Here is a 16,400-nt window from a genome sequence, read left to right on the forward strand (position 1 = left end):
ATATTTGAACTTGAACTGACTAACTGGTTGTTTGGTCTTTGATCGATATCCGGTAAAGCCTTGTGGTGGTATCATTTGATACCTGGCAACTCTGAAAAGCAATATTATCATTAAGAACTGCCATATCTAGTTAATTTTGCAATATTATTGTTGCGATTGACAACCATGTTCATTTTCAAAAATGTGTTATATTTCGGAATGGTTCCATAAGACTGGGAAGTTGAAAATATAACCTCTCTATTCAAGAAGGGAGGGAAGCAGAAAGCAGAAACTATGGGCGGGATTTTCCTTCCCCTCAGTGGACAGGTTTCCTGGGATGATTCCTAGGATGGCGGGTCTGAGGTATGAAGAGAGATTGAGTCGGTTATGATTCTATTCACTGAAGTTTAGAAGAATGAGGTGGGGGAATCTCAGAGAAACTAATACATTTCTAACAGGACTGGTCAGGGTAGGTGTAGGAAGGATGTTCCCAATAGCGGTAGTGTCCAGAACCAGGGGTCACATTCTAAGGATACTGGATAAACCATTTCGGACTGAGAGGAGGAGAAATGTCTTCATCCAAAGAGTGGGAGCCTTTGAAACCTGCTACGACAGAAAGTAATTGAGGCCAAAATATTGTATAGTATGGCTCTTGTGTTACAAGGATCACAGGATACGAGAAGGAGGGAACAGGTTACTGAGTTGGTTGATCATAATGAATGACGGAGCAGGTTTGAAGGGCCGAATGGCCTACTCCTGCTCCTATTTTTCATGTCTCTGTGTTTTCCGGTGGTGGATGCAGCCACCATTGCCTGATGATGGGATATTCTGGTCCCGCTGATTTCTATGGGGACTTGCATGGTTCACACCCTCTATCACTAGGATCTATCATGCGGAAGATGTCAGAAACGATCATTAAAAAAGTTATAGCTGGGTACTTCGACAAGCTTAAGGTAATTGGAGAGATTCAGCATAGTTTTATGAAAAATTGTGTTCAATTGATTTAAGTTCTTTGAGTGAGTAACATGTGGGGTGGATAGAAGGGAATCTATAGATATACTGTACTAGATCTCCAGAAAACATTTGGCAAGGTGTCATATCACTGTTAGGTGAATTAGACATTCTAAATTCTCCCTCACTGTACCGGAACAGGCGTCATAGTGTGGTGGCTCAGGGATTTTCACAGTAACTTCATTGCAGTGTTAATGTAAGCCTACTTATGACACTAATAAAGATTATTGTTATAATATCAAAGGTTATTGCAAGAAAAAAGCTCATGTCATAGAGGATAGCATATTAGCCCAGGTTGAAGATTAACTGCCTAGCAGAAAATAGAGAGTTTGGGTCTTTGTCTAATTGGCAGGATATAATGAGTGGAGTCCCACAGGCATCTGTGCGGGGCGTCAAGTTTTTACAATAACAAAATAAAAGGGGGAATAAGAGAATAAACAGGAAGGATCCTTACAAATCTAAAAACAAGCAAAGTGTTAAATGGAGAATGACAAGTACAGCACGGTGGCGCAGTGGTTAGCACTGCTGCCTCACAGCGCCTAGTACCCGCGTTCGATCCCGGCCCAGGGTCACTGTCCATGTGGAGTTTGTACATTCTCCCTGTGTCTTCGCATGTCTCACCCACCACAACCCAAAAGAAAAAATGAGCAGGGTAGGTGAATTGGCCACGTTAAATTGCCCCTTAATTGAAAAAATGATTGGGTACTCTAAATTTCTATTTTTAAAAATGGAGAACGACTACAGAATGCCGAGGTGCAGAGGAGCTTAGCTGTTCTCGTGCATGAGTCACAAAAGATGAGAATGCAGGAGCAGTATGTAGTAAAGGCAGCTCATGGAATGCTATAATTTATTATGAGAGGAACTGAACATAAAGTAAAGATGTTATGCTTCAGTTATACAGGGAATTGGTGAGACCGCATCTCATATACTATGTGGAGTTTAATTTCCTTACTTTTTTAAAAATAAATTTTAGAGTACCCAATCTGTTTTTTCCAATTAAGGGGCAATTTAACGTGGCCAACGCACCTACCCTGCACATCTTTGGGTTGTGGAGGCGGAACCCACGCAAACACAGGAAGAATGTGCAAACTCCACACGGACAGTGACCCAGAGCCGGGATCGAACCTGGGACCTTGGCGCCGTGAGGCAGCAGAGCTAATCCGCTGCCACCGTGCTGCCCCTAATTCTCCTTATTAAAGGAAGGATGTGAATATGTTGGAGGCAGTTCAGAGGAGGTTTATTAGCTAGATATGTGGAATGAATGGTTGGACATGTTTCCACTGGAGTTTAGAAGAGTGAGGGGCGACTTCTTTGAAGTATACAAGATCCTCAACGATATTGACAAGGTGGCCATTGAAAAGATGTTTCCGGGCAGTACGGTGGCGCAGTGGTTAGCATTGCTGCCTCATGGTGCTGAGGTCCCAGGTTCGATCCCAGCCCTGGGTCACAGTCCGTGTGGAGTTTGCACATTCTCCCCATGCCCGTGTGGGTTTCGCCCCCACAACCCAAAGATGTGTAGGTTCGGTGGATTGGCCACAAAGAATTACCCCTTAATTGGAAAGAATGAATTGGGTATTCTAAATTTTAAAAGAAAGAAAGGATGTTTCCTCTTGTCGGTACATTCAGAACTAGGGAACACTGTTTTAAAATTAGCAGTCGTGAAAATAGGACAGAGATGAGAAGTAATTGTTTCTCACAGATGGCTGTGCGACTTTGAAACTCTCTGCCTCAGAAAGTTGTCACAAGTGGGGTCACTGAATATTTTTAAGGCAGACTTAACTGGATTTGTGTTGGGAAAGAGAATGTGGAACTGAACACAAACAGATCATCAAAACGTTACTGAATGTCGGAACAAGCTCAAGAGGTTGAATGGCCTTGTTCTGCTCCTATTTCATATGTTCATAACTGTAATAACCTGCATGAGGTTCATCCAGCTGGAGATGACCTTTGTTATAATTACTGTTACCAGTAGGCTGACATTAACACTGCAATGAAGTACTGTGAAAATTCCCTCGTCGCCACACTGCGGCGCCTGTTCGGGTACACGGAGGAAGAATTCAGAATGTTCAATTCACCTAACAAGCACATCTTTCGGGACCTGTGGGAGGAAACCGGAGGAAACCCACGCAGGCACGGGGAATGTACAGACTCCGCATAGTGACCTAAGCCGGGAATCGAACCCGGTGTAATCGTCCCTGGCGCTGTGAAGCATATATGCGAACCACTGTGCTACTGTGCCATCCATCATAGTTCCCTTGTCCTGAATGGACCAGGAATTAACCAGCATTTGTACATTAGTTCGGCCTCTGTTGTAGCAACAGAAAGGGGTAAGGATCCAGTATGTGTAACTGGGCCCTATGTATGTGCCGCTGTAAAGATGAAGAAAAGTCTCACTGTGAACTCACCGGATTTCCCTTGTTGTTACTATATTGGTGACAAGGGGCATTGGAGCTGTTGGCCACCTCCCTGAAAAATATTTTTATGACTGTGTGGACTGAGGTATGAACCGATTTTGTTGCTGTGATGTCGTTTTCGGACCCTGTGTTGAGACTGAAGGTGAGCGCAGGGCCGAGATTTTCGATGCCGTCTTGTGGATCGTATAAGCTGCGTATGTTCTGGGTTCTGCTGTATCAGGCAATACCGAAAGAGGCATTGTTGAAGGCGACTTTTGGTGAAGGTCGTGCAACGTTTTCGTTCGTCTACGCCTGCCATCTTATTGCACTGCTGGCTTGCTGTGGCAGTAAGTCCACTGGGGAGTCAATTCGAGACTTTGCTGCCGCCTCCTTGGACTGTCATTCGGGTGGCCAGTGCGGCATTGGTACTGAGAGACTCTTCCGTGACCACTGGGAAAGCGGGCTTTACGACAGCAGTGTTCTACATAGGTGCTGATGGTTGCTGCATGGCTACAGGTTTTGAGCCGAGAGACTCTGTTCAGTGATTAACTCGGTTTACATTGAGTTGATAGGGTATTCTCAGTATGAATGCTGGTCTTGTAATGTTCTGCACGGCGCTCTATTTTATTTAAGTTATGCTTAAACTACATTAATATGTTGCAAGGTTTTGAGGTGACAGCTCCCTGAGCATTTTAGGTGGGCGTGTACATTCCCCCTTCCCCCCTTTTGTAAGTTGACGCTATGGCAGGCTTTAGGGGTATACAGGGTGTGGAGTTGAGCATTGTTTCTTTCCCCCACCCAGTCCCTCTGTGGCTGGAAGTTACACTGTGTCAGTAAGATTTTGGGTCGATGGGTCAGACACCAAGAGGCCTCCCCAAGCTTGGTCCTTAGCGACTTTGCACTTTGTGTGTGCCCAGTGCAGGTGCGGGGCCAGACGTAATATTCGGCCAGGTGTACATGGTCTCTCCTGCTTCCCGATCCCTTTTTGATGGTTTCTCCTGCAGTTTGAAACACGATTGTTTTGTTGTCGCACCAGTTCTGTCTTCTGTTTTTTATATTGGTCCTCTCCTCCTCTGGGGTTGCCTTTCAAAGGATTTTCGAACTTGGGGTGGGGGGGTGAGGGGGTAGTGAAGATGATGGGGGGGGCGGTGTAATAACCTGCATATCACATGCATGAGTTTCATCCAACTGGGGATGATTGTTCCCTTGTCCTGATTGGACCGGGAATTAACCAGCATTTGTACAATAGGTTGGCCTCTATAGTAGCGACAGAAAGGAGTAAGGACCCGGTAATGTGTAATAGGGCCTATGTGTAACAGGGCCCTATGTATGTGCCGCTGTAAACCTGAATATATGTCTCCCTGTGAACTCGCCGGATTTTCCTTGCTGTAACTATAGTAACGATCTTCAGACGTAGTACCAAGTGGATGATCCATATTGGCCTACTCTGGATGTCCTCATCATCACAGATGTAAGTTTTCAGCCAATTTGAATCACTCCATGTGATATCAAGAAATGGCCGAAGGAACTGAATAATGCAAAGGCTGTGGGCCTGTCAATATTCTGGCAATAGCACTGAAGCCTTGTGGTCCAGAAACTGCCACGCCCCTCGCCAAGTTATTTTGATACAGCTAGAACACTGGCATCTGTCCAGCTATGTCCTGTGCACAAACAGCAGGATAAATCCAACTTGGCCAATCACCATCTTATCAGTCTACTCTTGATCAGCAGTAAAGTGATGGAACGGGTCATCAACAGTGCTATCATGCGGTACTTGCTTAGCAGTAGTTTGCTCACTGACGCTCAGTTTGGGTACTGCCAGGTCTCTCTACTCCTGAATTCATTACAGTCTTGGATTAAACATGAACAAAAAAGCTGAATTCCAGAACTGAGGTGAAGTTGACTGCCCTTGACATCAAGGCAGATTGTGACCAAATGTGGCATCATGGAGACCATGCAAAACTGGATTCAATGGGAATCAGGGGATCAACTCTCCTCTGGCTGGATTCCTACCTGACTCAAAGGAAGATGGCTGCGGTGGCTGGAGGTCAGTCTTCTCAGTTCCAAGACTTAATGTGACATCATTCATGGTAGTGTCTTAGGCCAAAACATCTTCCCCTGCTTCATCAAGGTCCTTTCCTCCATCATCAGGACAGAAGTGGGGATTTTCGTTGATGACTGCACAATGTTCAGTACAATTCATGTCTCGTCAGATACTGAAGCAGTCCATGTCCAAACGCAGCAAGACTTGGACAAAATCCACATTTGGGCTGACAAGGGGCAAGTAACATTTGCATCACACAAATGTCAGGCAATGGTTATCTCCAACAGGAGAGGATCTAGCCATCACCCTTGATATTCAATGGCATTACCATCTCTGAATCCCTAATTATCAACCTCCTGAAGGTTACCATTGACCAGAAACTGAACTGGACTAGCCATATAAATACAGTGGCTGCAAGAGCAGGTCAGAGGCTTGAAATCCTGTGTCTAGTAACTCACCTCCCTGTCCACCATCTACAAGACACAAGTCAGCAGTGTAATGGAATACTTTCCACTTTCCTGGATGAGTACAGCCGCAACAACACTCTAGAAATTCAACACCATCCAGGACAAAGCAGCCTTCTTAATTGGCATCCCTTCCACAAACATTCACTGCTACCACCTGCGATGAACATGGCAGTAATGTGTACCGCTGCAAGATGTACTGCAGAAACTCACCCAGGCTCATTAAACAGCACCTTCCAAATATCATCCAGAAGGACAAAGCCGCTAGACACTTGGGAACACCAACACCTGCATGTTCCCCTCCAACACACCCGCTACCCTCACTTGGAAATATATCAGTGTCAAAATGATGAAACCCCCTCCCTATGAGTACTCTGGGTGGACCTATAGCACAGGGATTGTAGTGGTTCAAGAAGGCAGTGCATCACCATCTCCTCAAGGGGAATTAGAGATCGACACTAAATGCTGGCCTAGCCAGCATCGCCAACATCCCATAACTCAAGTTTTAAAAAAAACTTATGGGTCACTTCCTGTCACCATTTGTAGGGGCTATATAGGTAGATGGGCCACCCAGTTGAAGTTCATGGTCAGGAGCATTGCAGCCTATGGAAGGCTCTGTGACAGAAGGGTCAGCCCCACTGAGACCCACCGCCTACCCTATCCCCATTGCTCTTTGCCATGGGCTGCCTGACTGCCCTCAGTGAGCCACTTAAACTTACCTTCAATCTGGAGCCTCTTCCATCTTCGCAGTCCATGCCTGGTACATTTGCAGATGATACAAAGATCTGTAGAGGAGCAGGTAGTATTGAGGAAGCAGACAGGCTGTAGAAGGACTTGGACAGGCTAGGAGAGTGGGCAATGAAGTGGCAGATAGAATACAATGTGGAAAAGTGTGAGGTTATGCACTTTGGAAGAAGAAATGGAGACATAGACTATTTTCTAAATGGGAAGATGCTTAGGAAATCAGAAGCACAAAGGGACATGGGAGTCCTTGCTCACGATTCTCTTAAGGTTAACGTGCAAGTTCACTTGGCAGTTAGGAAGGCAAATGGAATGTTGGCATTCATGTCGAGAGGGCTAGAGTACAAGACCAGGGATGTACTTCTGAGGCTATATAAGGCTCTGGTCAGACCCCATTTGGTGTATTATGAGCAGTTTTGGGACCCGTACCTCAGAAAGGATGTGCTGGCCTATTGAAAATATGGAAAGATGTGTCATTTGAACCATGGACGTCTGGCAATATCAAAGTCACAATTATGAGCTGAGGACACAATTAGAAAATAGAACTATAGAAATTACAGGAACCAAACCAAAATTCACACCTCTATTGAAACCAAAGCATTTTTGAATATCACAAAGGAACTTTGAACATCACAAAGGAAACAATGTAATCAGAGACCCTGAGAGGTGAGGTCATGTCAAAATGAATACTTAGCTGTATTAGAATGTTTAGATCAAAGATACTTTTTACAATCAAAATGAAATAATAGTTACTTTACAATAAGGTCATAAAAACTTAATAACTGTTAGAAGAGAATATAAGCCCAGAGCAGGAACTACCAGAACCAGAATTCAAAGAGAAGGAGATGGAAAAAGAGAAGCAAGCATATTCAGCTTAGTCAGCTCGGTCATGGGAAATATAAGACATAGCAGCCGAGATAAAACAGCTAATACATCTAAGGAAGACTAGAATTTAAAGAGGAGGCAGAGTCAGTTTAGAGATAGCCAGCAGAGCCAGCTCTCATAGCTCAGTACATGGGATTGACAGGACATAGCAACCGAGCTAACCAGCGAATACATCTAAAGAAGAACAGATTTTAAAAAGATTGTCAAGTTGGGCCTGAAGGTTCCTTCAACCAACCAGAAGGATCCAGAAGCAAGATTTTTTTACCTTTCTGTAAAGAAAGTGATTGCAGCTTTTAAAAGAAAAAATATAATAATAAAATAACTTAATTTAACCTGAAACAGTGGTTTATTCCTAAGTCAACTTTACTTACTTAGCAATGTGGGATCCAGGATTAATGCTACTAAGTGGTAAGTAGAAATCTTCGGTGAAGGAATGGGTTATACCGGGGGATAACTTGAAAATATAGTTTGACCTGAATAGCACCCACCGAAGCCTGCATCGGAGTCAGGGAGTGAGAATCCCTGTTCACCATTTAGAATGTCGGCCCTTTTTGGTATAGGGGGAATTCTAAGAATAGTGGTGAGTTTTCAACAATACCTTGGAAAGGGTCCAGAGGAGGTTCGCAAGAATGATCCCTGGAATGAAGAGGTTGTCGTATGAGGAACAGTTGAGGACTCCGGGTCTGTACTCGTTGGAGTTTAAAAGGATGAGGGGGCATCTTATTGAAACTTACAGGATGCTTCAAGGCCTGGATAGAGTGGACGTGGAGAGGATGTTTCTACTTGTAGGAAAAACTAGAAGCAGAGGACACAATCTCACACTAACGGGACGATCCTTTAAAACAGAGATGAGGAGGAATTTCTTCAGCCAGAGGTTGGTGAATCTGTGGAAATCTTTGCCACAGAAGGCTGTGGAGGTCAAGTCACTGAGTGTCTTTAAGACAGAGATAGATAGGTTTTTGATCAATAAGGGGATCAGGGGTTACGGGGAGAAGGCTGGAGAATGGGGATGAGAAAAATATCAGCCATGATTGAATGGTGGAGTGGACTTGAAGGGCCGAGTGTTCAATTCTGCTCCCATGTCTTATGGTCCAATATCAGCATGAGATATTGCACATCTGATTGGTTAGCACCTGTGGATGCAGGACCTTTCTCCTCTGTTCCATCTCCTTCACCAAGACCTCCAATGCACTATCTAAAAATCTGCTCTCCTATCATCAGCCATTGTCTTTTGTGCCTGAGCACTATTCCAAATGGTGTCAGTACCTCCAGCAGCCACATATGTCTTTCTTTTAAGAGGTGGCAGGCTAGATTTAAGCAAATAGCTTTAAGTAGTGCAAGCACATAACAAGATTGGACCCCTGCTAATTTGTGGAGCCAATGAACAGCATGGTTAGCACTGACTGTATGTAACAACTGCGCTATGGCAGCACGGTAGCACAAGTAATTAGCACTGTGGCTTCACAGCACCAGGGTCCCAGGTTCAATTCCCTGCTGGGTCACTGTCTGTGAGCAGTCTGCACATTCTCCCCATGTCTGCGTGGGTATCCTCCAGGCGCTCCGGTTTCCTCCCACAGTCCAAAGACGTGCAGGTTAGGTGGATTGGCCATGATGAAATGCCCCTTAGTGACCAAAAAGGTTAGATGGGGTTATTGGGTTACGGGGATAGGGTGGAAGTGAGGACTTGGTGCAGACTCGATGGGCCGAATGGCCTCCTTCCGCACTGTATGTTCTAAGTTCTATGATAATAAGCAGACAGTATGATGAGCATGCAGCATGAAAACACCATGTGTGATTACACATTGTGGTCCCTGTATTCATTTCAGGAGCCATCCAGTTGAGACCCAGTCTCTGTTAAACCAGCATTAGGCCAACTGTATTTTTCCATTCAATTTTCCATTGCATTTTCTTTCCCCTGCCTTTAAAACCAAGATGGGACCATACGTACCGGAATTAGCTTGAGGTCCTGCAGGACGTCGTCACAATAGTGAAACTCTGAGAACTCCAGCTTTACCATTTCATTCTTTAGCTCCAGGATTCTGCCCATAATTCCATCCAGCACATGGTGAATAATCCTTAGTTTCTGAGGATGCACAATCTGGTCATAGAGAGATTCCATATTACGGAAAATTTGCACATACTTGATGTAAAAGGTTGTCAGAATCTGAAAGATGATCACGCGGTCTGTCTGTGGTTTAGCATCCTGGACAGTGATCTCCTGCTTCAGAAGGTAACGCAGGTCCTCATGGGTCTCAACCCACATCTTATTGTAAGCTCTGCAATGAAAGAAAGTATTGGATAATAATATGATTAGCACACACAAAAAGTTAAATAATGTTATAATCTGGTTCAGAACCATTAATATTAAAAGAAGAAATTTGAATACTCAACAATCAACTGACAGATCTGTCGCAAGATTTTATGCATTTAAACAAAAATCCTTTACTGCATATCAAAAGGAATGAAACAAGTGAGTATTATTACAAGTTAACATAGTTACACAATAGTGTACAAAGACTTAATATTATTCTCTCAGTTCTACTATATATGCACCTCACATCCCCTCCCACAGCAAGAGTTCCCTCATCTTATTACATTTTGAAGGCTCATGTCATTCACCATTTCCTGGGACCAACTTAAAAGTGTGAATGTCCTTGTTTGTTTTTCTGTTTATTCCTTTATTTCCCCTTTCTTTTATTTTTGCCGTGACATCTGGGGCTGGTTTAGCACAGGGGACTAAACAGCTGGCTTGTAATGCAGAACAATGCCAGCAGCGCGGGTTCAATTCCTGTACCAGCGACTAGGGGCTTTTCACAGTAACTTCATTAAAGCCTACTTGTGACAATAAGCGATTATATTATATTTTTGATCCATTGATGATTATTGGACAAGCTAGTCAAATTGGTAGGTGAATTAGAAATGGAGATACCAGCTAAAGCGAGGAAGGTGGGGATAAGTGAAGCAATTTCTCAGCATTTAAACTTGAAAGAGATGCTAGGAGCACAGATGAGCCCAGGAAGAAGTGTAGCATTAAGGACATTTTCCGGTTGGGATGTTGAATTGGAGAGAGTTTGGTTGCAGTTTGAGAACTTGTATTAGACCTTCCAAAATGCATTACCTCGCATTTGTCCAGAATAAACTCCATTTGCCATTTCTCCGCCCAAGTCTCCAACCGGTCGAAATCCTGCTATATTCTCCAACAATCCTCTTCACTATCCGCAACTCCATCAAGCCTTGTGCCGTCTGCAAACTTACTAATCAGACCAGCTACATTTTCCTCCAAATCATTTATATATACAACGAACAACTGATCCCTGCGGAATATCACTAGTCACAGCCTTCTATTCAGAAAATAACCCTTTCACCATGACCCTCTGTCTTCTATGACTGAGCCAGTTCTGTATCCATCTTGCCAGTTCACCTCTGATCCTATGTGGCTTTACCTTTTGTACCAGTCTGCCATGAGAGACCGTGCCAAAGACTTTACTGAAGTCCATGTGGACAACATCCACTGCACTTCCTTCATCAATCATCGATGTCACTTCCTCAAAATACTTGATCAAGTTAGTGAGATATGACATCCCCTTCACAAAATCATGCTGCCTATCGCTAATAAGTCCACTTGTTTTCAAATGTGAGTAATCCTGTCCCTTAGAAATTTTTCCAATAATTACCTGGATTATCGCTGCTATCCTTCTTAAACATTGGCTATTCTCCAGTCCTCTGGGACCTCACATGCAGCCAATGAGGATACAAAGATTTCTGTCATTGCCCCAGCAATTTACTTCCATGCCTACCTCAGTATCCTTTGGTTGATCCCATCAGGCTCTGAGGAGTTATCCACCTTAACACTTTTTTGTGATACTGACATAACCCATATTTGTTAAAAAAGGGAATAATTAAGGGGCTAAAGGGTAGTCATTGTAGGAGAGCGCGCAGAAGGAGGCCATTTGGCCCATCAGGTCTACACCAGCCCAAGGAAAGAGCATCCCACTTAAGCACATGCCTCCACCCTAGTCTGCAACCTAGTAACCTCACCCAACCTTTTTGACACTACGGGGCAATTGATCATGGCCAATCCACCTAACCTGCACATCTTTGGACTATGGGAGGAAACCAGAGTACTTGGAGGAAACCCACGCAGACACGGGGATAAAGTGCAAACTCCACACTGACAGTTACCCAAGGCCAGAATTGAACCCGGATCCCTGGAGCTGTGAGTCACTGTGCCACAGGGCTGCCCCAAAACTATTTTCCAATTATGGGGCAATTTAGCATGGCCAATTCACCTGCATCTTTAGGTTGTGGGGGTGAGACTCACGCAGACACAGGGAGAATGTGCAAACACCACACGGAAAATGTCCCGGAGCCGGGATTGAACTGGGTCCTCAGCCCAGTGAGGCAGCAGTGCTAACCACTGCGGTACCCTGTCACCCTAAGAAGGTACAGGGCCAACATGGTCCAATCAAGTAAAAGGATAGGACCAACAAATCCAGTGAACCCTGGATATCGAGGGATATTCAGCATTGGATAAGAAGAAAAAGGGAGGCTTGTGGTAGATATCGAGGGTTCAAAACAGCAGACGCCCAAGAGGTGTATAGAATGTGCAAGAGGGAACTTTAAAAGGAAATTAGGAAATTAGAACAAAAAGGGGACATGAAAGGATACTGGCAGGTAAAATAAAGAAAATCCTTACGATGTTTTACAAGTACATTAAGGGCAAAAGGATAACTAGGGAAAGAGTACGGCCCATTAAGGACCATAGTGGAATTTGTGTATGGAGCCGGAGGACAGAGGTAGGGTTCTAAATTAACACTTTGTTGGTTGTTCACTCATGAGAGGGATGGTGTGGGTATAGAAATCAGGGAGAAAAACTGGGATAAAATTAAAGAAATTAACTCAGAGAGGAGTTTCTTCGTTGTCTGTCATGCTTCAAAGTAGATAAATCTCCAAGCCTGATGCAATGGGTGGGATTCTCCGTCCCGCCGCACTAGTTTTCTGTGCGGCACGGCCCCACCAGCAGCGGGATTCTCTATCCTGCCAGCCTGTCAATGGAGTTTCTCATTGAGGGCAGCCCCCCACCGTCGGGAAATCCCAGGGCATGGGTGCGCTGCCAGCCCAACAGAGAATCCCGACAGCGGAGAATCCAGCCCAATGTATCCCAGGCTGTTGAGTGAGGCAGGGGCGTTGGCAATAATTGGCAATTCGTCTCTGGCCACAGGAGCGGTGTTGGAGGAGTGGAGGACAGCCAATTTGTTGCCGTTATTGAAGAAGGGAGGAAGTTATAAACCACAAAACTACAGGCCAGTCAGTCTAACCTCAGTGGTAGGGAAACTATTGGAAGCAATTCTGAGAGACCTAACTATTCTGCGTTTGGAGGGGCAGGGATTAATCAAGTACAGTTGGCATGGTTTTGTTCAGGCGAGGTTATGTCTGACCAACTTGATTGAGATTTTTGAAGAGGTGACCGTGTGTGCAAATGAGGGAATTGCATTTGACCTACTGATCACTGACCAGTAGCAAATAGAATTCAATCCGGATAAGTGTGAGGTGATGCAATTGGACAGGTCAAGCAAAGCAAGGGAATACATGATAAATGGCAGGACCCTGAGAAGCACCGAGGATCAGAGGGACCTTGGTGCGATGTACACTGGTCCCTTAAGGTAGCAGGGCAGGTAGATACTGTGGTTAAGAAGACATAAGGTATAATTGCCTTTATTAGCTGAGGTATAGAATTAAAGAGCAGGGAGGTTAGGCTGGAACTGTCTAAAATGTTTGTTAAGCCACAGGGAGAGTAATGTGCGCAGTTCTGGAATAGAATCATAGAATACAAACAGTGCAAAAGGAGTCTGCACAGATCCTGAAAGAGCACCCCACATAGGCCCACTCCCCTGCCCAATCCCCACAAACCTATCACCCCATTTAACTTTTGGACATTAAGGGGAAATTTAGCATGGCCAATATACCTACCTGCACATCTTTGGACTGTGGAGGAAACCAGAGCACCCCGTGGACACGGGGAGAATGTGCAAGCTCCAGTCATTCAAGGCCGAAGAGAACCGGGGTGCCTGGTGCATGCAAGGCAGCAGTTCTAACCATTGTGCCACCTACACTATAGAAGGGATAGCACTCGAAAGGGTGCAGAGGAGATTTATCAGGATGTTACCTGAGCTGGAGAGTTTTAGCTATGAATAGAGATTAGATGGACTGGGGTTGGTTTCCTTGCAGCAGAGGAGACTGATGGGAATGTGATTGAGATGTATAGAATTATAAGGGGCACAGATGGAGTAGGCAGGAAGAAACGTTTACCCTTGGTGGAGGGACCAATAACCAAAGGACATAAATTTAAGGTAAGGGGCAGGAGATTTAGAGGGGATGTGAGGAAAAACCTTTTCATCCAGAGAGTGGTGGGAGTCCGGAACTCACTGCCTGAAAGGGTGTTGGAGGCAGGGACCTTCATAACATTTAAGAAGTATTTAGATGTGCACTTACGATGCTAAGGCATACAAGGCTATGGGCCAAGTGCTGGACAATGGGATTAGAATACGTAGGTGGTTGTTTTTGACCGGCGCAGACACGATGGGCTGAAGGGCCTTTTCGGTGCTGTAGACCTCTATGACTCTATGATGCCACACTGTAATTGATTAATTGATCAATATTGCGATGCCACCTCCCTTTATACACCCCTCATGTCTCTGGAGATTCTATACTCCATAATATGGAGCTGCCCGTCCTGCCCCTCCCTCAACCATGTCTCTGTGATAGCAACTCTATCATACTTTGATGTGTTAATCAATGTCCTCAATGTATCTCCTTTATCAGTAAGACTCTTTACATTAAAATAAATCCCATTCAGCCTTGCAATATTCCCTTGTGTCTTATCTTTGCTCTGCCTTTCAGACGGACCTGATTTTTCTTCAAAATCTGGGTGTGCTTCACCCCCTGCTGTTCTTCTACTCTGTAACCCATCCCCCTGCCAAATTAGTTTAATCCCTTCCCCCAACAGCACTAGCAAACCTTCCAAGCATGCTCCTGTTCAGGTGCAATCCATTGGACTTGTACAGGTCTCACTTTCCCCAGAAACGGACCCAATGATCCAGAAACGGACCCAATGATACAGAAAACTAAAAGTCCTCCCTCCTGCACCATCTCTTCAGCCATGCATTCGGACTGGGAGGTCGAGGGCCAAGAGAACTGATCCGCCAACAAAACTGATCAGCCAACAAAAAAATTGAATAGTGGGCATGCCAGAGGTAATTGAGAGCAGAGACCCAACTGACTACATGGCCCAGATGCTGGGCAACTTGGTTGGAAGAGACAAGGTCACTAGACATCAACAGGGCACACAGGTCGCTCTGACCAAAGCCCAAGGCCCAAGGCCGGGGAGCAGCCGAGGGTGATAATAGCCAAGCTGCACAGGTACCAGGATCGGGATAGGATTCTGCATTGGGCTCAGCAGATTAAGGCAAGCAGCTGGGAGGGACACAAGATAAGGGTACTCCAGGACATTGGGCGGACCTGGCAAAGCACAGGACCGAATTCAACCACGCGAAGTTGGCCCTGTACAAAAGCAATGTTAAATCTGGGATGCTATTCCAGCCAGGCTCTGGGTGACATACCAGAATAAGGAACATTATTTTACCACCCCGACAGGGGTGGACAAGTTCGTCCGTACGAATGGACTGGACAAAAGGCAAACGAGGCAGCGGTGAGGAAGACGTAGAGAAAAGTGATGGAAATTGACAATTTTGTGCAAAACTGCACTGCCTATGTTAGGGGACCTAGCTCATAGGAAGGAAGGGGCGAGGGCAGCATAGCGCAGGGGAGGGTGAGGAGGAGACAGGGAGGGGAGGCATGGCATAGTGATATTGTCCCTGGACAAGTAATTCAGAGACCAACCATAATGATCTGGGGACCTGGGTTCGAATCCCACCTTAGCAGGTGATGGAATTTAAACTCAATAAAATATCTGGAATTAAAAGTCTAACGATGACCACAAAACCATTGTCGATTGTTGTAAAAGCCCAGTTGGTTCACTAATGTCCTTGAGGGAAGGAAAAAGGGCAGCACGGTAGCATGGTGGTTAGCATAAATGCTTCACAGCTCCAGGGTCCCAGGTTCGGTTCCCAGCTGGGTCACTGTCTGTGCGGAGTCTGCACGTCCTCCCAGTGTGTGCGTGGGTTTCCTCCGGGTGCTCCGGTTTCCTCCCACAGTCCAAAGATGTGCGGGTTAGGTGGATTGGCCATGCTAAATTGCCCGTAGTGTCCTGAAAAGTAAGGTTGGGGGGAGGGGGGTTACGGGTATAGGGTGGATACGTGGGTTTGAGTAGGGTGATCATTGCTCGGCACAACGTTGAGGGCCGAAGGGCCTGTTCTGTGCTGTACTGTTCTATGTTCTATGTCATCCTCACCTGATCTAGCCTACATGTTACTCCAGACCCATACCAATGTGGTTGACTCTTAACTGCCCCCTCAAGATCAATTAGGGATGTGCAATAAATGCTGGCACAGCCAGCGACGCCCACATCCCATGAATGACTTAAAAAAAAAACACTGGGAACGGGCGTAGACAGGGGTCAAAGCAACCCCGGGAGAGGGGCCAACACACTATCAGGGAAAACGGAAAGCTAGCACCAGGAAGCACGAGAGAGGGGGACCGCGACGCATCTCCCAACTGTGAGAGTGCCGGGGAGGGGGGAATGTCACAGGGATGGGGGAGGGGAAGGTAGGAAGGAAATTAGAATGGAGGGGATGGGAGGTGAGAGGGGGAATAGAGGGAGGAATCAAGACCATAGGGGGAACATTGCGATAAGGAAGGGAAAGGCTCTAGTCTGACTTCAGCAGGTCGGATTCGGGAAGATGGAACAAGATGGCACCATAAGCA

General features: G+C 45.5%; 1 protein-coding gene across 3 annotated transcripts in view; it reads right to left on the minus strand.

Moving 5' to 3' along the window:
- Window positions 1-16,400, minus strand: part of iqca1 (IQ motif containing with AAA domain 1) — a 200,030-nt gene that overhangs the window by 180,183 nt on the left and 3,447 nt on the right. For all 3 annotated transcript variants that reach the window (XM_038786291.1, XM_038786292.1, XM_038786290.1), the window contains exon 2: window positions 9,466-9,793. In XM_038786291.1, the coding sequence (XP_038642219.1) occupies window positions 9,466-9,793 (328 nt within the window). The remainder of the gene's footprint in view (window positions 1-9,465; window positions 9,794-16,400) is intronic.

Source organism: Scyliorhinus canicula, chromosome 2 (assembly GCF_902713615.1).
Source record: "Scyliorhinus canicula chromosome 2, sScyCan1.1, whole genome shotgun sequence".
NCBI classification, from domain to species: domain Eukaryota; kingdom Metazoa; phylum Chordata; class Chondrichthyes; order Carcharhiniformes; family Scyliorhinidae; genus Scyliorhinus; species Scyliorhinus canicula.